The following is a 23,598-nucleotide window of genomic DNA, read 5'->3' as shown; positions in this document are numbered from 1 at the left end:
TTTTTCGAATTTTCTGGAACAAAATCACAGATTTTAGTAAGTTGATCGAAAGTATACATCATTGATGACTATCCACGGTATTAACTCGAAATTGTTAAAAATGTGGAATGTGACTGATATGCAGTTATGGGCAGTATAGTGAACAAATAATAATTCTTCAAACGCATAAAAGTATAATCATGCATTAAAATGAGTGTCTTCTACAAATATTATGAGTCGTTATTTTCAATTTATCCCATTCAAGCACTTTCGCCCCCTTTCTGGATTTATCGCCCCCCAAATTCAGCTTAATAAATTTTCGCCCCCCCTGGGACTGAAAATCGCCCCCAGGGGGGCAAATTCGCCCACTTTGGGAATCACTGACTTAGAGTCTTCGAACGTCGAGTGCTTATGACGATATGACGATGGGCAGGGCATGTAGCAAGAATACCAAACAGAAAAGATGGTGTTCGTTTTGGATCCGGTTGGTAAAAGAAGGCGTGGAGCACAGCGCGCTAGGTGGGCGCATCAAGTGCGTATCGATTTGGCAAGCGCGGCCACGATCCGAATATTGTGGCGTGAAATTGTTGAATGAAAGAAGGGTATAAAAATTGAATTATAGAAAATAATCATTATGATCGTTTGCCCTCTTCTGATGAAAATCCTGGCTACGTCCATGACGACAATGCAAACATAGCCATGTGGCGTCAGTCGGTCATTGGAACAGTTATGACATGAAACCCCTTGACAGTGAAAACCCTATTCACTCACTTCCAATAACCGTCTACCTACTCCACACATATGTTATCCGAACTTGAACTTGAAAGCTGAAGCTTCTTCCATGTGCCAGCTAGTAATGGAATGAAAACAAACAATTGGCGCGACGTCGACGTTGCAAATCGTTCGTCGGCTTTTTTGCGCGTGGACCGAGCTGATGCACTTCGTTTCGTTCGTAATCAAACAAACTGCAAACCGTTGCATTTATGACGCCACTGCGTTTGGTCGCGAGCCAACTGGCGCGGCGGCAAATGTGTGGGTTAATGGGAATATGAATCAATTTACGGTTGGGAAAAACCGGAAAAACCACGCTTTTTAGTGTTTGCAGGAATAAATCAAATCCACTATGGAATGCCGGTGACATCAGATCGATCTGTTCAGGTTTGGCGGGATTTTTCTGGGTACTCGTTCGATATTTGATTCGGATGATATTCGTGACTGCATCACTTATGATCATATGCAACTATTCTAGAAAGGGAGCTGTAATCTATACCTGGGATTTTGAAACACGATTCTTGAAAAAATTTCCAAAGGAATTCCGACAGAATATTGATATTTGACCAGTGAGCTTGAGGATACTTGTCGATTGGCTTGTTTAGGGGTATTCTGTTTGTTACATATTTCGATTATACGTTAAAAATTTGGCCAGAATTTACAGTCTCCGCGCCGCGAAACTATTTTCAAAACACATTTGAAGTAAGTATGGAAGTCATTTTTGAATCAATCCTCGAAAAATTTTACTGCGAGACGAGCTGTCAAATAAATCAAAATGTCATTGAGTCTACAGATATATATCTTCATTAATTATCTATAAAGGCAAAATTAAGATATTGAAGCGCAATAAAAATGTGTTATACAATGAAAAATGTGCTCTTTCGATCAAACCAGAAAAAACTGTAACTTTTTCATCGCTCAATAACCCAAGTCAATACTCTAAATAATAAATGTAATTTTTTTATACTGACATGGAGTTTTCCGCTATAAAACCCATTCTTGGAGCACTCACTATGAATACTTAAGTATGGAGTGAGCAACACACACGAATAAATGTTCAACTTAATACTAAATCGAAATTCATGAGAGTTCGTCTCTATACTACATTTCTTCAGACATGAGTTGTGTATGAAACTTCGACCTTAACGCTTGCGAGGGCGGGCGATGAGGGCAGGATCAAACATGTCGCGCGTCGGTCGAGTAGTGAAATTAAAATGCGCCGCGCATCGTAAGTAGCGTTTGATCTATTGATCGCATCACTTGCTCTTGAGATTTTCGATTTATATCGTGAATACGATTAGGCGTGATTATATCATGGATCGCATCACCAACCACTGATGACTCCAGATCTTTACCTTATCCCACTAACCCAATATCCTTTCCAAGAAAACTGTGGAGGTGCAGAGGTATACTCGATCTCTAGTAACAACGGTTGTCTAACTATCATTTCTTCCCTTCCCCGATGACCGTAAGGACGTGGCCGGCGCCGTTATTGATTTTTTTTAAATATGAGCTCTCGATTTGTGCACATTGAAGAATAGTTAGCTAATCCCAAGCCCCATTCATCAAATATCTGTGCAACTTCAATTGTTCTGGTCAATCACGGAGTAGCAACTACGAATTGTACGGTCATCTATGCTCATGTTCATGCTCATACTCATACTACATTTCTTCAGACATAAGTCTAATACCATCCACGTGTACTCATAACCAATGACAGTTCCTCTGTTGAATACGATCTGTCCATGAAACTAGCTATTCATGGGGCTATTCAAAGTAGGGGAAAAGCACTAATTTTCGACCCAAAAGAATTCTGTGCCAATTTTCGGATTTTCATACAAAGCAGGCCAAAATCGCATGAATGGGTCGAAAATTAGTGTTTTTCCCTTACCAGAATGTCGATTTATACTACAACAGTTTTTTTCACAGACGGGTCCCGTTTTAATTGATTTCTCTGACTTCGGTGTCATCAATGGAAACTCTTCCGCCTTCCTAAAACTTCAGGAACCTTGCACGGTTTGTGTTGCTGAGCTGGCAGCAATCAACTTCGCTTTGGCAGCGTCCATTTATTACGTAACGCTGAAATTGAAATTTGTTTATGCCCCTCCCCCCCCCTTTACACTTTTTGTTTTAAAAAATCCAAATTATTGTATAAGCCGTAACACTTGAGCCTACTCCCCGCTCCCCCTAGAGCGTTACTTAATTTGTGGACGGCGTCTTTGGGATTGATCTTCAACATGCCCGGAGACCACTCTTTCATTTTCTCGGATAGCCTCAGTTCCCTTGTGGTACTTCGGTCGATGAAACTTGTAAAACATGCATCTTTCTCGGGGATACGACTGTGATGATTATGTTGTAGGTTATGCCCTTCAGTCTATTATGCTCCAAAACCGGATTTTACGTTTTCATCCGACGTTTCGGACACATTTATTGTGCCTTTTTCAAGGAGTCTGTGGACAATGAACATTTTATGTTGTGTTTATGTTTGATTATGTTGAGTTCACTTACTAACTGTGTTCCGTTTTCTCGTTAACATGCCCACAGCATAGGCAGCATAAGTCAACATACAGAATCTACAAGCAAGAGTCAGATAAAAATATAAACTAACAGGCGAACAGGGAGAGTTGGAGCACTTTTATCGTCTCGGTTACTTACTTTGCCCGTTCTGGTCTTAACACGGGCGTAGAATCCGAAAAACGATCCGGGTCGCAGAAATACGATAAAGTTGCCTTCTCAGTATGGGGTCAAGATTTGCGTTACCATACACGAATATGAACGAACTCCCGATCTACCACTTGATAGCCGACGTGGAGAACATCATCCAAACAAACAGCACAACCGAAGTCCAGGAACGCAACAGGTGCGCAGTTGCCAACCAAATCCAAAATTTTCTCCACGCGGAAAGAGGAAAGGGCAAGCATGATCCGACAACCAACTTCTACCGGAGTACCATCAAAGCAACGAGAACGTTTTTGAAGGAACACCCGGATCTAGTGGTTATAGAAGCGGATAAAGGGAACCGAACGGTGGTGATGAAACGGGAGGAATACGAGTGCAAAATGCAACGCATGATCGACGATGACGACACGTACCGGAAGCTCAACCGGGACCCAAAGACGCAACAACAATTTCGCCAAACGCTTGGCGGATTTGAAGCTCATCGATCGTGCCACCGAAATGAGATTAAAAACCTACAAAGCGACAGCACCACGAATATATGGTGCCCCGAAAGCACACAAGGAGGGCCTACCATTGAGACCAGTGGTACCGTGTATGACGTCACCGGCATACACACTGTCGCAATACGTGGGTAAGATAATCCAAAAATCCATCACAGGGAAGTACAACGCGACGGATTCGTTCACGTTTTGTGAATACATAAACAACGTCGAACTACCGCCGGACTACGTTCTTATTTCCCTGGACGTAGTGTCGCTGTTCACTTGTATTCCCAAGGACTTGGTTCTCCGTGACATCATCAACAACTGGCACTCTATTAAGCAACATACCAACATCAACTTGGACCTGTTTCTGGAGATGACCGAATTCTGCATTGACTGCAGCTATTTCCGGTTCAAAGGACAGTTCTACCAGCAAGTGTTTGGTACAGCGATGGGGAACCCCTTGTCTCCCATAATCGCGGATCTAGTAATGGAAACGTTACTAGACAACGTTGTCGCGAGAGTCAGTTTTCCGATGCCCGTGCTGAAGAAGTATGTAGACGACTTGATCTTGGCGGTGCCCAAAGACAAAGTTGAAGAGGTGAGAAGAATGTTCAACGAATACCACGACAGAATTCAGTTTACTGTAGAAGAGGAAAACGACCGGAAAATTCCGTTCCTAGACTTGCTTTTGGTTCGACAAACCGACCAAACAGTTAAGACTGAATGGTACATGAAGCCAATCGCCTCAGGAAGGTTTCTGAACTGCCATTCCGCACACAGTTTCAAACTGAAAGTAAACGTGGCGACCAACTTCATTCATCGAGTCAAAACCTTCTCCACCAACATTGACCTGAACACAGCACGTGACATCATTCGCTCCCAACTAAAATTGAACGATTATCCCCCCACAATCATCAACCGCCTCATCGATCGATCGGGAGAACGACGGGTCAACACCACCACAAACGATGACGTCACGACCCCAGAAACAACCGTTTATCGATCAATGGTACATATCGGACAATTATCGGGGAAAATTCAAAAATTCCTGAAAAAGGATTATCCGAATGTTACCATCAGTTCGAAAAATGCTAAAGCGGTAGGAAACATTTTACCGCCGGTAAAATATGTGGAGGATAAAAACAACAAGTCAAACGTCATCTACAGCATCCCATGCGCAGACTGCCCAGCGTGTTACGTAGGTATGACGACAAACAAGCTGCAAACGAGGATTGCCAGTCACCGCTCCTGTTCCAACAAGCTACAAAGCATGTGGGAAGAAGGCAAGACGACGGAGGACCTGGAGGTAGCACAACTTCGAGAACGAACAGCGCTGCTAGATCACTCCGCTGCCAGCCATCATACTTTTGCGTTCGATCGCACACAAATAGTGGATTCTAGTTTTAAGAAACAGAATTTACACACACTGGAAACATGCCATATTATAAACACACACAACACAGTCAATAAGCGCACTGATACAGACAATTTGAGCAACACATATGCCGGCGTATTGCACACACACAAGTGTAGTGAAGCCAATAGACAGATAAGACACACGACACAAACAGAATCAACACAACAAGAGTCCACACAATAAGAATAAAAGTGGCGATAAACAGGCAACTTTATCGTATTTCTGCGACCCGGATCGTTTTTCGGATTCTACGCCCGTGTTAAGACCAGAACGGGCAAAGTAAGTAACCGAGACGATAAAAGTGCTCCAACACTCCCTGTTCGCTTGTTAGTTTATATTTTTATCTGACTCTTGCTTGTAGATTCTGTATGTTGACTTATGCTGCCTATGCTGTGGGCATGTTAACGAGAAAACGGAACACAGTTAGTAAGTGAACTCAACATAATCAAACATAAACACAACATAAAATGTTCATTGTCCACAGACTCCTTGAAAAAGGCACAATAAATGTGTCCGAAACGTCGGATGAAAACGTAAAATCCGTTTTTGAGCATAATAGACTGAAGGCCATAACCTACAACATGCATCTTAGTTCTTACAAAAATAAGAGAGCAGATGTGTACACTGGTCAAGAGATCATACAAAATTACTTTTGTGTGGGTCCCCTCGCATTGCTTAAATTATGGCGATGAGAAGGCGGGCTCTTTCTCGCAAAGGTGAGAATTATGACAGAAGAATTTTACACGATGATTTTTTTCATTGCTGGTTGTTTGGCGATATTTCCCAGATGTCATATATATATCATTATATACACTCCCGTGCATAAGTTTGGGTTCACCCTCTAAAAAACATGCAAAAGTGTTCAGTCCATATCTCTGTGATTACACGTCCAATTGAATCTCTTTAAGCCGCATTCGAAAGGCAAAGAGTTATTCTCACTTCGTATGTATTTTTCCAAAAACATTTTTTAAATTTTGTATACTAAATTTTTACTTAAAGTTATTACATTTTTCAAAAAACACACTGAAAAATCATATCTAATTTCCTCAGCATTGGATCGACCAAAATTTTAAAACAAGGTGTCATTAGAATCGTAATCTTATATTCTTTAAAGAACACTCATGAAATTTTTGCGGAAAAATCTGAAAAGTATTCAAAATCAATGAAACAGTCAGTCAAGTCATCGTGCAAAAGTTTGGGTTCACCTGAACTTACTTAAATCTGTGAAATCTCAAACCCATCATGTACGCGCCATTATTTGTGCTCAAAAAAGCTTTAAACTATTAAAATCGGTTAAAAAATGGCAGAGATATTGACAAAAATGATGTGCGTGCAGCTCAGGTGAACCCAAACTTTTGCACGATTTGCATCATACTGAGGGGTGAACCCAAACTTTTGCACGATGACTTGACTGACTGTTTCATTGATTTTGAATACTTTCCAGATTTTTCCGCCAAAATTTCGTGGAGTCTCTTCAAAGAATATAAGATTACGATTCTAATGACACTTTGCTATAAAATTTTGGTCGACCCAATGCTGAGGAAATTAGATATGATTTTTCAGTGTGTTTTTTGAAAAATGTAACAACTTTAAGTAAAAATTTAGTATACAAAATTCAAAAAATGTTTTTGGAAAAATACATACGAAGTAAGAATAACTCTTTGCCTTTCGAATGCGGCTTAGAGAGTTGCAATTAGACGTGTAATCACAGAGATATGGACTGAACACTTTTGTATGTTTTTGAGGGGGTGAACCCAAACTTTTGCACGGGAGTGTATATGTTTATTTCAGCGTCACAGAACGAAGCACTTGAATATAAAATGTTTTACTGAGAAAATCAACCTGACCACAACGGCGCGGGATGATAGTGGCACTGGTCAACGACGAAGGCGACGCAACTGGTTCGAAGAAGAGTACCGTAAAATCGGGTGTAATTGATCAGTAGGGTGAAATTGATCATCGTATCACACGATTCTATTTATTCGTAATGGATCACAAATATCAATGTAAGTTGCAGTAAATGAACGTTGCTTGTCGTAACTATTGTCGAATTGTGTGTTGTGAAGTTTTTTGCGTTAAAGATTGTTTATTACTATGAAAATAACGTAAAATTTCAAAATCATGCACGGTGCAGTATTGACAAACACGTATGAACTTCTATTAATAAGCAAGGATTTGAACATGACATAAACCTGAAAGTTTGTGAGGATGCTTGAGATATATCTCCAAACCAGAATTCATCACCAAAACTCGTACCAATTTGCTCATATGGTTTGAATAATTGAATTTCTGTTAGATATCATTGAATTCCTTAGGAAATTGCAGACATTTAGGCGTTTTCCGCGTTGTTCTTGAAATTTAACTATTCGTTATTTATATAAATATTGCATTGTTAAGAATTTTACAAGCATATTCGGATTCAGGGAGCTCAAATTCATCATATAGAGTTGTTTTGGAATCTAACAATAATGGTATTGACAAGTGATCAATTTCACCCCGAAATGAGTTCCTCTGATTTTTTATTTTAGAGGTATTTGTTAACACTAAAATGACATTTGTTAGAAAATTTCGGTATATAAGTCGATGAGGCTCACCTTCGTACTTGTTTTCCTGCATTTAGTTGTTTGGCATTGTTAACATTATAGAAAACAGATTAGAAGAACCGTGAAAAATGATCAATTTCACCCGAAATTACGGTACCAGAGGGTGACAGACGTGAAGAATGTCGTAAGAAAGCACATGGCCGGTACCCGACGGAACAGAGAGTAGTACAGGGCAGTCAGAGCTGAAGAAAAGCAAATATACCGTATAAAGAAAAGGCAACACAAAAAAGTGTGGTAGTTGAATGGAAAGAAAGGGCATAAAATGGAGTGCGCGAATTACAAAGGGATTAACCCTGCTGAATTCGACGTACAAAATACTGTAACGCATAAACGTTGAACAGACTCATAGCGTCCTTTACCAACATACCAGGCTGGATTTCGTGAGTGCCGATCGACAACGGACCAAATGTTTACCTGGCGAATGGTCTTAGATAAAATCCGGGAGTATAACTTGAAGACCCACCATCTTTTCATTGATTTCATAGCAGCGTACGATTCAGTGAAAAGAAATGAGCTGTGACAGATAATGTCTAAACATGGTTTTCCACTGAAATTAATAAGGCTCGTATAGCAACGCTTGATGGTTCGGAATCAAATGTCCAATTTGCTGATGAGGTGTCAATCTCGATTGTGACGTTAGACGAATTGAAGCAAGAAGAGGCACTTTCGAATTTACTGTTCAATATTATCAAGGTATAAGAACCCTGATACTGACAGCAGTTTTGAAAACCAAGCAGCATTTGAAATGTTGTCATGGATCTAAAGGGCGAACACGAAATTATTGCGACACCGAAAATGTCATGCCAATTTTCTTGTAATATTTAGAATCGAACCAAAATTTTTGGGTAGTTTTGTATATATATTTAATTCAAAAATCAAATGAAAAGTTAATCGATGGAGCCTTGAGTGTAAAATTGAAGGCATTTTTGCATGATGCCCTCCATAAAAGTCTTTAGAGTGTTATCCGGTAACAGTTTCTAAGTTTTTTATTTTCATTTTCTTAACATGTCCTCGTCTTTGACTGTCTTCTTGCTCTTCCGAAGTTCCCGCTTCATTATTGTCGTGCTGCTGCAAGAACGACAAAAGGCGCTTCTCGAGGCACTCAGATTTGTAGATCTCGCCATTTACTGTGCCCTTTGTTTCGAAAGGCTCACTCCTCAGTCCGCAAGAGCAGATGGCCTGCCATATGAGATATTTGAAGGCGAACTTCGACATTTTCTACTTCTTAAATTTGTCGTCCACATCGAACTTGCTCTTGCCGGTGAAAAACTCCAATCCCGGAATTTGCTTAAAATCGGCTTTCATAGGATACGTTTCGTCGTCCATCATCTTCTTCTTCTTTCTGGCGTTATGTCCCCACTGGGACAGAGCCTGCTTCTCAGCTTAGTGTTCTTATGAGCACTTCCACAGTTATTAACTGAGAGCTTACTATGCCAATGACCAATTTTGCATGTGTATATCGTGTGGCAGGTACGAAGATACTCTATGCCCTGGGAAGTCGAGAAAATTTCCAACCCGAAAAGATCCTCGACCGGTGGGATTCGAACCCACGACCCTCAGCTTGGTCATGCTGAATAGCTGCGCGTTTACCGCTACGGCTATATGGGCCCCGTCGTCCATCATACAGCAGCCATATTTTGTCAACATCTTCTCGTAGAGCTTCCGTGCCCGAGTTTTAGCCGTCGAGTGTTGCCGCTCAGCGCGGTTTGGGAAGTTCTGTACCTTGTATGTATGTAGTCCAGCTCTCTTCTTTGCATTCTGGACGTAGCTCTGCGACATGTCGATCTTTTTAGGCAAATCACGGCTTGAGACGTTGAGATTTGCTTTAATCATCCGCTTCACCTTTCCCTCCGTCTTTTTGTTCTCCAGTCCCGGTTTCCTTCCAGCACCTTTGCCGCGGTCCAACGTCAACCGCTCCTGGAACCGCTTCAACACTCTGGAGACGGTTAAATGGTGAATGTTCAACATTTTTCCCAACTGCCGGTGCGAAAAGTCAGGAAATTCCAGGTGTTTGGATAGAATTTGTTCTCTCGACTCTCAACGCGTTGGTTCACCTCCATTTTCGTTGAATCGAAAAACACGACTTCGAGTTTTACAGCATATAAACAACGCACATCAATGAGAAAGTGTGCAAAATTTGGTTAATTTTTATCAAATTATAGAAAAGTTATGCCCTGTTGTATGTGTCGCAATAATTTCGTGTTCGCCCTGTAATACTGGATTGAAACTGGAAATCAGTATTTACATGATTACAACAGCAATTACACTACAATTGTTACAGAGGAAAGACCTGAAGCTTACTGATATTTCAAGGAGTCACGTGAATATTGATTACTAAACAAATTTTATAGTTTCCTGCTCTCCTGCTTGTTTATTCTGGCTAATCAAGTTGCAAAATATGGGTGTGACTATAGTTCAATCAATTCCGCTACGGATTTAGTTTGTCGTTAATTAAGTCGATTGTGTTTGATAAGAATTGCGCTTTCGCTAAGGCGAGCGGTAAACCCTATCATAATGATAGAACCCGATTAACCTTCAGTTTCTTAGTAATCTAACAAAACCTATAAGGAAAAAATATTAAACAAACTGTACTGAAGAGTGTGTTGCTATCATTCCAATACTTTCGGTGGTTCACACAATGAGAAAGACTTACGGAACGTTGTGCTGTGCCAATGATGTCTGAGTTCGATTCCCTGTATGGTACAGGTTCTTCTCGACCTGAGAAAAGTAACCAATGGGCCAAATATTATCATTATTTTTATTATTATTATATACACTACCGACTATAAGTATGGAATCACATCACCTAGTATTGCAACACCCCAGTTAAATATGGCACCCTCCATCCCCCCCACCAAACCAAAAGTTTAGCATCATTCAAAAACTATAATATTTATGATGTTATATCACGAAATCCTTACTTTCTACAAGGTTGCGATCTTCAGCAAAGTTGTTCAACAGTCTTCTGGCATTCATTAGGTGAAATTTTTAATGCGCAATTTTGCCACTACGTGGCGCTAGTGTGCATGTAAATAAGTCATATTCTAGCAGGCTCTATCTCATGATCCCGACCACCCATAAAGTTCATGTCTTCAGCAAAGTTGTTTAGAAGCTTGATATAAATTTGAGGCAGCACTGTTTGGTTATCAATTTTGCCGCTACGTAGCGCTAGTGTACATGTTAATTGGTCATATTCTAGCAGGCACTGCATTTCATCCCATCTTCCGATCTTCTGAGCAAGATATGGATCGAATTCTGAGAGATCATCTTAGAGCTCTGTGATCGTTTTTTTTTTGCCGATATCTCATACTCAGATGAGTCATCTTGAACTCAGCAATCCACGCGTTTGAATTACTTGACGAAAATCCACACATTTCACAATTAATTGGTAGTGAAATGACCAACCAGGAAAATTCCAACTAAAGTGGAACTCATGAATCACAACTAAGGTTAGTGAATAATACTTTTCAAAATTCGATCTAGTTTTTATTTTCATTAACCTCTTTTGGGTTTGCTGCATTTCTCTTTCACCTCTGCTGGGAAGTCGTAAATAAAAATGAAATGATAATTATAGAAAGCGATACAATTGTTGGAATCAATAAATATTATTTTAGTTGATAATAAGAGAATTATGGGGTTTATTCGATTAATCATGTACCTACAGCTATCTCCATGTCGGTTTGGGCCCTCCCTCAACTTTCCGGTATAAGTGGTTCCAGGGAAAAAAGGGTCTGAGTCCAAGGACATTGTGTGTATTTTGTACATCCTTGAGAATTGCTCAACTATAGTGCATGGTCTGGTTTTGGTGTTACCTTCTCAGGTGTCTGATAGCAGATTTCCACCTTGTCAAAACAATCTCTATTGCGGACACTCATAAGCTCACGTTCATTGACTTACCGTGGCAAATGGGATTTCAATCAATTATTTCAAACATGGTTCCTTGCGGCAACAATTATCATGCGTTCATTCCAAATTTCAATGTAACGAGATTTATGTTTAATAGCCATATAGCTCAAATGACGTAAATGACGCATCACTGTATGTTAAATTATTATGAATTTTATTCTTGAAAATAAATTGTAGACATACACTGTTATTTTACTGGAAAATAATACACTACATAATACGACATTGCAGTACGCGGAAAGAACTTGCGTTGCTCAAACTATGAACCTATGAACCATAACATAAATGTCATTGCTTGTAAATTCAAAGGCTGACCACAATGATTCAGTATTCCAATTTTTTTGTCGCTCTCGATTTCCGATCACGAAGGTGTATCACAGTTAAGTATAAAAAAAAGTCTTCAAAAATTACTCGTCATTCACTCGTTGTTAATTCTGTAAAGGAAAGTACATAATATAGCAAAATAAAACATTATAGGAATAATTAGTAGAAAAGATTAATTAAGCCTATCCACCAAACAGCTGTCAAAATTATATCTGGATACTCAAGATCGAGAGATGATATCATTTCAGAGTGCTCTTGGATTACAGATAATATCTTCCCATTATCCGAAGAAGATCTCACTGATTAGATGAGGTTGTAATGCCTAGTTGTCACTAATGGCATTTTTTACCATGAAAAGCAATGCTATTTTGTAAAACATTAATCGATTGTTTAAGCCATCAAAGCTTGTTCAGGAGCGCAATATTTCATTTGATGCCCACCTTTACCAAACCAGTAATATTCTAACCCATTTATTCTATGCTAATACATATTGACTTATTTTGCAAGGCTATGTATTTTCTCCGACAAACTTGAAATCAACTATCGTAAAATTTGATGGCACTATTTGAATAAATGTCTTAAAGTCTATGATCATAAATTTGATTGAAGATTAAAAAAAGTTTCAAAGATTAGAACCCACATAACTACGAAAAGACGTGCTGCAAAATTTTCCACTGCAAACTGTTTAAGAATTGCGTTTGTTGAATTTGCGTGTCATTTGAAGGGATTTTCCGCCATATAGACAGATTCATAGTCAGTTAGTTAGTTAAATCATTTAAATGCTCGTTAGGGCGATATTGATTTAGTAAACAAACGCTCGTGATGGAAAATTTTGCAAATTGAGGCGTAATATCGACATCTTGTTTGTACTAGACGCAAAACTATCTGCTGGTCAATCGTTGATAAGCAAGAATTGATTGAGAATCTTTATTCCACGCTTCAACGTCACAATACAATTGCAGTCAGTTTCACGTGAGAGATTCATGCGCGTTTAAGAAGCAACGCGCAATTACTAACAATTCAAGTGGAACGATCGTAGTTGTTTCTATGACGGCTTGAACGGGAACAAACACAGTGCGCATCGTACCCTCGTGCTGTATAGACACACATAATTTCTTCTCTCGGAAGTTTTTAAAACAACCTCAAGCGATAAAACAGAACTTCTTAGTGCTAAAAGCAGTACCTTTCAGTGCTACTAAAACAAAATTTTTCTATGCTATTTTTTCTACAATTCATTCCCTTACGATCCTTGTTTCAAGCTTCGATTTTTCGATAGAGATTAGAGAAACCTCGTCTCGCCTCCTTTCGTTTATTCACTAAACATGGTTGCAACTACAAACAAAAGGAAGGATGCATCTCTGAATTCACAACTTCCTTCAAAAAAAGTGAAGTTTAAACTGTCACTAAACGTGGCTAGAATGGAAAAAAGGACGTTTCTCCGGAATGCGAACTTTCTTCCAAGGGCGAAAGAAGTAATGTTGATAATTGCATCGAAATGAGCAATCAGTTCAATGCTCTAGACAAATTTTCCGAACACCAAATCGAAACAGTCTCTAGCCCAGGCTCTTTGATTCAAGTGAGGAAGCAAAGAGTGCCACCTATCGTGGTCAGTTGTTCCGAATTTGGGGGATTTAGGAAGGAGATCTTATACTCCATTAAGGGAATAAAGGTTACCTTCCAAATCGCAAAGAAAGGAGACTGTCGCGTTTTGCCGGAAACTCTTAAAGATCGCGAACTTCTTCTCAAACATCTTGAAGAGAAAACAGCACATTTTTTTTTTACTTATGACGACAAAACTGAACGTTTGTTCAAAGTCGTCTTGAAAGGTCTCTCAAGTGACTATAAGTGATCTGAGTAGATCAAAAATGGAATAAATGATTTACTTGGTTTTGCCCCAGTCCAAGTAATCGTTATGAAAAAGAGAACCCAATCTGGCATTGTTCGGAAAGGGCTTTCTCAAGAATATTATTTGGTTCACTTTTACAAAAACTATCTAAATAATATTAAAGCTTTAGAAAAAACTAGAGTTATGTTTGATGTCCGTGTGACATGGGAACATTTCCAGAAACCTGGAGGAAATTACGAGAACCCCACTCAGTGCCGTCGGTGCCAAAAGTGGGATCATGATACAAAAAATTGTCGAATGGATGCTAAATGCATGATTTGCGGAGGTTCTTCTCACGCCAAGGACGACTGTCTTTGAAGGAAGATACCGATAATATGCGCAAATTGCGGAGGCAATCATAAGTCTAACTATTAGGCTTGCCCTTCGCGTAGGCGAGTCGTCAAGGCAGGCAGATGAATGTCCGTTATGATAACGGTCGTTTCCGGAATTTCCCTGGTGGAGTATCGAACATTTTTCAGTTGACGATCGCTTGATTAATAATTATACCCATCAGGAAGATTATAATCATGCTCATTGACAAACTAATTTTAATCTGTCGGATAGCCGTTCGAATGTCTCCCTCTGATTTTATTTTTCTAACTGTACAATTGAATGAAGCGATTCTCCATCCTATCAGCTTTACTTTCAATTATTTTCTAGCAAACAGGAATATATATGAAACATATATTGACTCTAATCTTGATGTTAACATTTCTTCACAAACAAAACTTGATATTGACAATGCTCTTGAAACTTTAACAAATTCCATTGTTGAAGCCAGGAGCATTGCAATTCCAAAATGTGAAGTAAAATTTTAATCCGTCATTATAGACGATGATCTTGAACTCTAGATCCGTCTTAAAAACGTGAGAAGAAGACAATTTCAACGCACTCGCGATCCTGCTATGAAAATGATATGGCACAATTTGCAGAAAGAAAGTTAAAAACGATTTTCACAATTTGGAAACCAAAATTTTGCTAGGAATGAGACACTTTCCATAAGGAATGATGCAACAAAACTATGGTTTAACAAGAAAATGACGTGAAAACGTATGATCATTATATAGTGTCGTGTACTTTGTTGACGAAGAATTCTGAAAATGCTAAGAAAGGTCAAGCAATAAGACTTTCCATTTCTCAGTCAAATTCCAGTTTGCCTTTTGATCCGAATAAGCCGATTGAACCATATTGGGAGAGTTTAACAGTTCGCGAACCCCACCACGAATGCCAAACGAATGGTAAAGTATCGCTAATTAATAATAATAATAATAAAAGTTCGCGAATCATAAAAGTTCGTGGCACATCACATTCAGAGAGCCCTATGAATGTAAACATTCTCTCTCTCATTTGGTACGTGGCACGAGAGTGTTCAAGAGCAGCAACTCTCACAGACTGCAACAGTATCGAGCCATTCAGGTGATTTATGTTTTGCATAAAATTGTTAACAACTTCATATTTTCTAGTAATGCTGCCTATAACAACCTAATTATAATCTATTGAACCATTGAACACCCCTTTGGTTGCAAACGTATCACAGAAAATAAAAAATATTCGCATCTGTGCCTTGATCAGAATGAGAGTGTGTCAGCAAATGTTACAAATGGTGACACACAGTAATCGGCACCAAACAGTGGGTCGTGTGTGTCTGTCTTGTTCTCGTTATCTTCCGCGAATGATAAATGTTATGCATGTGGTATGAATGCAGGCGGATAAATGGGATAAAATTATGGCTCGTGTGTCAATGATCGTTAAATTTTCCAAAGCCTGACAAATTCGGAACAATTTTGTGGAACCATTTAAAAACTCCACCATTCAGTATCATGAAGAAAGGTCTAAAAACACAAGACCAGTGGAACAAAAGGTCATCCGATATTCAATAGAAACAATGTAAAATAGACATATGGTCGCAGAGGTAAAAATCTGCTTCAGAAAGAAGGAAAATTTGCATGAGCTAATATAATAAATCCCTTATTTGTCCCACTGGATTTATTTTATTTCTTGATCACAAAATATAAGTCGAAAATCAAAATGATAACAAAAATAATGCATTTAAATTGTATTTTAGTATGGAGCAGAAACAAATACATCAATGATACTTACAAATTATCCGAACATTGGTCACTGGATCGGCTTTAAACTCAAGCAAATAAAAGAGGCGTATTATTCATAATTAAATTGATATATTACATTTCACAGCACTATCCAACTATAGTTAAATACATTAGGCCAATATAAGGTTTTCATACAATACTCCATCTTTATAACTCATGAATCATTTGTTATTAAAATAATTGACTCAATAGAGATACGGTTATAAGAACACATATGATTAAGTGTAAGCACGCTGATAAGTTCAGCGAATTTTCCATTATAAGCTATTTGAAAATTGGTATTAGTTGTACATGGTTTCTATTGAAAATACTTTTCGCAATGTAGACAGCTTGCACCTCATTGATTTTCATTTCAATTGGGGGGGGGGGGTTAATTTCGAAGTAGTGTTTTGCTTCAGTTCTCAAAACCTTGTTTTAGGAAAATCAACTTTAAAATTTTTCACTTTATAGAAATTGTATGGAAACCAACAACAAACCTGTTTTATTGCACGAAAAAATCACCCTAAAAAATCTCGAGACCACGAAAGTATCACTATTATATCGGCAATATTCATCTAACGGCGTACTATTAACATCAGCTTTTACAAACACAAGTCTGTCTGCCAAGCAGCGTTCAATGACTAGCAGAAACTGATTGTTTCATTTTCCATGATCTTTATTTCACCGTTCAATGTCACAATACAACTCTGTTTCACGTGAGACATTCGTGCGCGTATAAAAAGAAACGCGCAATTACTAGCAATTGAAGTGAATATTGCGCATTTTATTCCCTACAGAACTATCACGGTAGCAACGACGAGTGCGTAAACGGGAATAAAAGTGCGCTATGCAAGCTGGTGTATTCAACGGACTCATTTTTCTTAGATCAAACAATGAGCGGTCTTAAGACAACAGCATCATATAATACAGTTGCACAGATTTATGAACATGAGAGGAACGCGCTATTCGGTTTAATGCCAGAACAACCGTTATTTTGAAGTTCCTAAGATGCTTATACGGCCAGAGTGGTACCAAAAATATAAACGCTCATTACTCGAAAACGGTTGCATCAATTTTCTTTACTTTCATCAAAGTATTGTTTCAAAAATGATTTACCGATAATGGTGGCCTGGGATGTTTATCAATGAACCAGATGACCAATGAAAAAAACAACACAGATTCTAAAAATTAAATAATTTTTTGAGTTCTTGGGAGAAAATGGTGCAAGAATACCAAAAAAACGAAGCAGTTTCCAAGATTCAATTTTTTTTTTTTTTGGTAATAATATGACGCATCCGGAAAAGGGTTGAAACTTACTCAACTAAATGGCTTAAAAACTTTAACCCTCTTCTAACCAACCTTGTCTTTACACGAAAAATCTATTGCGCTTATTGTTTATAATCAACAAGTGTTTATGTCTTTTTTTAATTTGTCACACAAAAACATATTTTTCCACAATCATGCTTTCATATAACAAGGTCATTTAACTTTAAAAATGTTTTTCGTTGGTTTCACAAAGAACAGAACACGTTAATAATATATTTCATATTTTAGAAACAGATGGAACAAAACGGACTAAGATCATTTAAGATAGTGAAAAATGTTGTTCATATCGAAAATTAAAGTTTAGGTTATAGAGGTTTAAAAAAAAAGGATGTTGAGTATGTTTATAGTCCTGCTGTAAGCATTTTCGGCAGATTCTTTGGACAATACGCAAACAATACTGAATTGCGGGTATACTCTATATGTCATAAATTGTATGACGCATCACTAGCTATGACTATTTACAGAATAGTAAGTACGTGCAGTTAAAGGTAATTTGAATGTGAAATCTGGAAATATGGACCCGAAGTTACATCATCTATGGTATTATTTTCTTCACAACGCAAATTCATAAGACATTTCTAAATTTTGTTCCTAAACAATCAATGAAATGTTCATTATTCGTTTTTATTTTGGAAAACTGTGTTGAAATGGTAACTGAACCAACAATATAATATGTAGTTCATATGTGGTTTTAAAAGACAAGATCTTTTGCAAGTCTTTAGTTTTCTAAAGTTCTTCTCGTGTACGCACAGCATTTCAATTCAGAAGCATAATTATACTCCACTAAGTAGCGCAGATATAGTTTTGATCACACATTTAATCCAATCCTCGCAGCTTCCACAGCACACAACTTATTGCTTCTTCCACTCTCTGTGCTTATTGAGCATAAGCACCGTTCACTAACCTGCGACCCGTCCACGCTTTTCTTCGTAATCTGCACCTTTGTGAATTCCGCACACAGTGGCTGCAGGGGATTGCTTTCTTCGGTTGGCATGATGATACTTTCTTACACTGAACTGCCAGTGCTCTGCTCGATTAGACACTTTTCACCTTTCTGCTCTAAATGCATACTAAATTTTTCCCGATGGGATCCACTTCCCACTAAACGGAATGCAACGTGGATTCAGCACTAGTGAATGCATTCTGCCAAGTGGTTGGTAGCTTTTATAGACTCGGGAAACTAAACAGAGGTTTACATATGCAACTGTCAACGTTAGCGTTGCTACTATTGAACTATATCAACAGCTATAGTACTACTTACGGTGAGGAAATACATCCCCATTGACTGTATTGGCTAGTGTGTCGCGTTGCCGGTATACTAACGATTTCAAACAACGATTGTTTTGTGGTCGCTCACCCGCATGGGATGTAGCTTTCCTAGGAACCGTTAGGGATTCATACATGCATAGAAAAGGAAACTTGGGCCAGAATAGGCACTTCTTCCAATACCTATGGATGGATTGCGTGCAAGAAATGATGATGAAACTTCAGGAACCGTTTTCACTTGTAAGTAGGGTCGGTGTACCAATAGTCACAAAGTTTAGAACAAATATTCGTATAAAATCAAAGAATAAAGTCAGCGGCTTTTATTTTACGTTATCTAAAAGCTTTTTATCTTGATTTGGTGTAAGCAATATAAAAACTACGAGAAATCATATTTTTGTATTCAATATCGCTTGTGGCACTGTGGGAACACATGTGCCTATAGTAGCACTATTTCTTATTTCAGTTCTTATAGTACCAATGGTTTTACGACGTGGACTAAAAACAAATCAAAAACTTTTTTTTACAAAACTTTTATGAATTAAAAGTTTTTGATTAAAGTTTAATTCGGTAATTTTGTTTATTCAAAAAAAAATTTCTCTTAGTAGTGCTACTATAGGAACAGTAGGTCAACAAATTTTAGGTGAAACTATTTATTTCAATCATTTTGTGTATCAAATCCAGTACTTAGAAAAATAGCTATTGATCTTCATATCAAAAAATATTTTGCCACGATTTATAGCAAAACAGCCGTGAAAAGTCACTAGTGCGACTATAGGGGGATGTCCACTATGGGTACACCGACCGTAGCAGAATTGTTTCCAGTTCTTGACCATAGTCGTGTCGTCCACAAATCACGTGATCCTTAAAAGCGGATGGAAGGGGGTGGTACACATAGGCAGAGAGGGGTCGGATGATGAACCACGTTGTTTTCGTTGTTCAAGTTCTCTACAACAACCTTTCGGTTGCCGCGCAAAGAACCTTAGAAAGATGGCGTCTTCGGCAGAGTTGTTCAGTAGCTCAAAGGCTATCCGTATTTAAGCATTGGAATGCGAGATTGGCTAAAAAATGATTGCCCTCGAGCTACTAAATAAATTTGTCGCAGACGTCATATTTATAAGTGGTCAGGCTCCTCAAATATCCGCAAAATAAAAGTTTCATGCACACTGGCGCCGCCGAGAGGCAAAATTTTTATCAACCAGCTCAAAAAATGGTAGTCCTTAACTTACTGAACAACTTTGTCGAAGACGTCATTCTTCTGAATGGTCAGACTCCTGAAATATAACCAAAAAAAAAGTAAATGTTTCATGTTCAATAGGTAGCATCAGATAACGCTTTAATTCCACGGCAACTTTACTGAAGACCCCAAGTTTTGAAGTTATCAGGATTAGGGCGATGTTTGAGAACTACATTTTGATTTGGTATGGAAAGATATCTTTGTTGCAAAATGATAGCATATAAATCACAACTTTTGCACGAAGTACATATGCGCGCCAGCATAAAGGTAAAAAAAGAAAACCTAGACCAATACAGTGGAGACACGATTTTGTCAGCCCCTTGATGAATTTTAGGCTGACAAAATCGGGAACCTGACTAAATCAGAAATTGTTTTGTTCCTATTTTTTAACTTTTGGCATGTAAATATTGACCTCCCAGATTTCAATGAAACTTTTTTAGATCTGTAGACCTTGACTAAATAAGCCGCTTTGCAAACTAAGATGCTCTACACTGTTTTTGGACTATCATTTGAACAGGGTCAAGCTTTTTATTCCGATTTTTTGTTTCCAAAAATATGTAATCCACAACTCCTACTAAAAAGTGTTGTTGGGTGACTTGGGTAAATAGTTGTCTGAATTCTTAAATTATTGAAAAAAAGATTTCCCAATTATTGACTTTAAATAAAATAAATGAATTTTTGATGAAATTCTGTTTCATAATAGGTAATTATGTTTACTACCAACCGTCCATACATCGCGAATGGGCTCTTCTGAGGAAAGAAAAAAGGTTTTTCTTGCAAGAACTTAGTCTTGTCTAATATGAATGCTTAGCGTGTCTTTTTCAAACAAAACTAAACAAGAAAATGTCATAACCGGCTCTAAAGGCAATGATGCGACTTTTTTGAAAAAAAAAAACAGAAATGTTTGAAAACCGATAAAAATTTTACGTATCGCCTTAATTTTAAACTTAATTAATAATAATTTTGGATATGGAAAAACATTTTGGATCTCGCAAGCATCAGAATTTGAAAGTAAGAATGTATTTCGTACCATATTTGAACTAAATACAGTAAAACTACAATATTGGTCTACCACCTCCTGTCCTCCATTTGCTGACAGCTCAAATGCTTCAAATAAATTGCTTGCAAAAACGCATAGGCCATTTTCAGAAGTTATTCTTGAGACAAAATGATCAGTTTAGTTTTAGTTTTCTACCATACGGAGAACTCGATTTTTATTTCTTTTAGACTCATTTCATATTCAAGTGTTTTCGGAATTGTTTTGAAATGACCACATCCCCCAGGAAACCTGGAACCTACCATAGAGTGGTCTTGTCAATCGGTGGTGCTGAAAATGCTTCGGGGAGCATCACCTTTAAAAATCTTGAAGTTTGTTGCCCATATCGATGTGGTTCCAGACATGTTATTGGCCACTTCCTTCAGGGCACTTGGAATCTACTATAGAGTGATCAGTGCATCCAATAGTTCTGAATATGCTGCCAAAAGCATCACTTTGAAGTTTGATTCTTACTTGGATATACCCCGGAATAATATAAACATGATTGGAACAACAAACATGACTGACCATATTTTCCAGAACCAGTTTCAAGGAAATGGTCATATTTCTGAAGATTTTCAACGAATCTTGATGCGTCCACCGGCATTCAATTTCCTATTAGTTCTAGTTTCAACAAAAATTGTGAACATCTAAACAAGTTCGCACCGCACAGAAAAGCGACAGAAAAAATGCCTTTTGGACATGACCTCGGAAAATCCGGAACATCTCCGGTATCAAGTGGCCAATACGTATGGCCAGGCAGGTTACTTAAACAAGACCAAATTTGCCGTCGGCTGCTTCCAGATGCATCCATTTTTCATTAAGTAATGAGCATTGGAATTTAGGAAAAAAAATTACCTATCTCAATCATTTTGTCCATCCCCTGTCTATTTTCAAATTTATTTTTGTACGCTACAAAACTGTCTCTTTCTGATGTAGGTTTCAACCTGGGAGGGAGGCACAGATACTACACACGAAATATGACACAACACTTTTCCCAATTGCAAGATAACTCCCACTCACCAACGACAATCAAGGCAGGCTTGCGAAAAATTGCTAGTTTTTTTGTTGTTGTGCACCTGCGATCATTCCGGAAAAATTTGGAAAAAGGGCCGTAGTTTTATGTGCGTTTAATTTTAATTTTGATTGGAAAAGAGTAAAGAGATGGGTGTTTTAATACTTTATATTCGATCACATTAAAAGGTGCTATCGTGGTATTGCTTTTGAGTGTACAGGAATTGATTTTCAATCGATTGTTGTCAACTTTGTTGAAATGCAAAAATATGTTTTGATCAATTACGCGCTTTTATCATGTTTGTCCATTTTTTAAGATCTGGGCTCACAGTGACAGTTCGTGACAGCAGAATCTCGGCTCACTATGACATACATAAATTTTGTATCGATTTCTCCCTCCCAGGTTTCAACTATTCAATATTTATAGATAGAATAATCAAATAAATATGTTTCCTTGCCTTTTATAATTGACGCTTTTTCCATCGATCGGAAAAAAATCGCGTTACATTTAAAAATAACTTTTCGCATGTTTGATGGTTTAGAAAACTGCTTCAACTAGTGACTTTTTGATATATTTTAATTTAATCTTCTATGTTAGTTGAACAAGAAAATACCGTTATTTTACTAAAATCCAAAACAGGCTAATGTTCTATCAGAGGACGAAATCTATGGAAGTGGTGAAGATTAATGCATCAACCGTATTATAAATTTGAGATATATACTCTATATTATATTGAGAAGAACCGTGTAAAAAACGTTTTGCCGTTTTCAAATGATAGTCGAGGTAAATCTAAAAAACACTAAGGCCATTGGTTAATGGACCACGTGTGCGAACAACATGAACCTTTAAGACGGGTAAGGAGAGAGGGGTAGCGAGCTAACTAAAAATGGATAGGATCCAGACAAATTTTAAACTTGAGTGAACTTACAAATATGTTTGAGGAGAAAACCCTTTGAGATAGCTATGTCAAAAGGCCTTCTATAAATAGCGTAACTGTTATTGCGGCAAACAAAGCTGGTAGCAGTTATATTTCTAAAGACTTGCTTATCATCCCAATGTACACTCCCGTGCATAAGTTTGGGTTCACCCCCTCAAAAACATACAAAAGTGTTCTGTCCATATCTCTGTGATTACACGTCCAATTGAAACTCTCTAAGTCGCATTTCCAAAAACATTTTTTGAATTTTGTATACTAAATTTTTACTTAAAGTTGTGATATTTTTCAAAAAAACACACTGAAAATTCATATTCAATTTCCTCAGCATTGGGTCGACCAAAGTTTTAAATCAAAGTGTCATTAGAATCGTAATCTTATATTCTTTGAAGAGACCCCACAAAATTTTGGCGGAAAAATCTGGAAAGTATTCAAAATCAATGAAACAGTCAGTCAAGTCATCGTGCAAAAGTTTGGGTTCACCCCTCAGTATGGTGTATCGTGCAAAAGTTTGGGTTCACCTGAACTTACCTAAATCTGTGAAATCTCAAACTGATCATGTACGCGTCATTATTTGCGCTCAAAAAAGCTTTAAACTGTTAAAATCGATTGTAAAATGGCAGAGATATTGACAAAAATGATGTGCAT

At 37.9% G+C, this 23,598-nt stretch overlaps 1 protein-coding gene across 1 annotated transcript in view; it reads right to left on the bottom strand.

Annotated features, from left to right (window-relative positions):
• Positions 1 to 18,620, bottom strand: part of LOC5578665 (sodium-dependent nutrient amino acid transporter 1) — a 47,567-nt gene extending 28,947 nt beyond the window's left edge. Inside the window, exon 1 of the mRNA XM_021850299.1 lies at positions 18,370 to 18,620. Coding sequence (XP_021705991.1) covers positions 18,370 to 18,459 — 90 coding nt within the window. The 5' untranslated portion in view covers positions 18,460 to 18,620. The remainder of the gene's footprint in view (positions 1 to 18,369) is intronic.
• Positions 18,621 to 23,598: the final 4,978 nt, after the last annotated feature.

Source organism: Aedes aegypti, chromosome 3 (assembly GCF_002204515.2).
Source record: "Aedes aegypti strain LVP_AGWG chromosome 3, AaegL5.0 Primary Assembly, whole genome shotgun sequence".
Lineage (NCBI taxonomy): Eukaryota > Metazoa > Arthropoda > Insecta > Diptera > Culicidae > Aedes > Aedes aegypti.
This window is presented reverse-complemented; position numbering and strand designations above follow the sequence as displayed.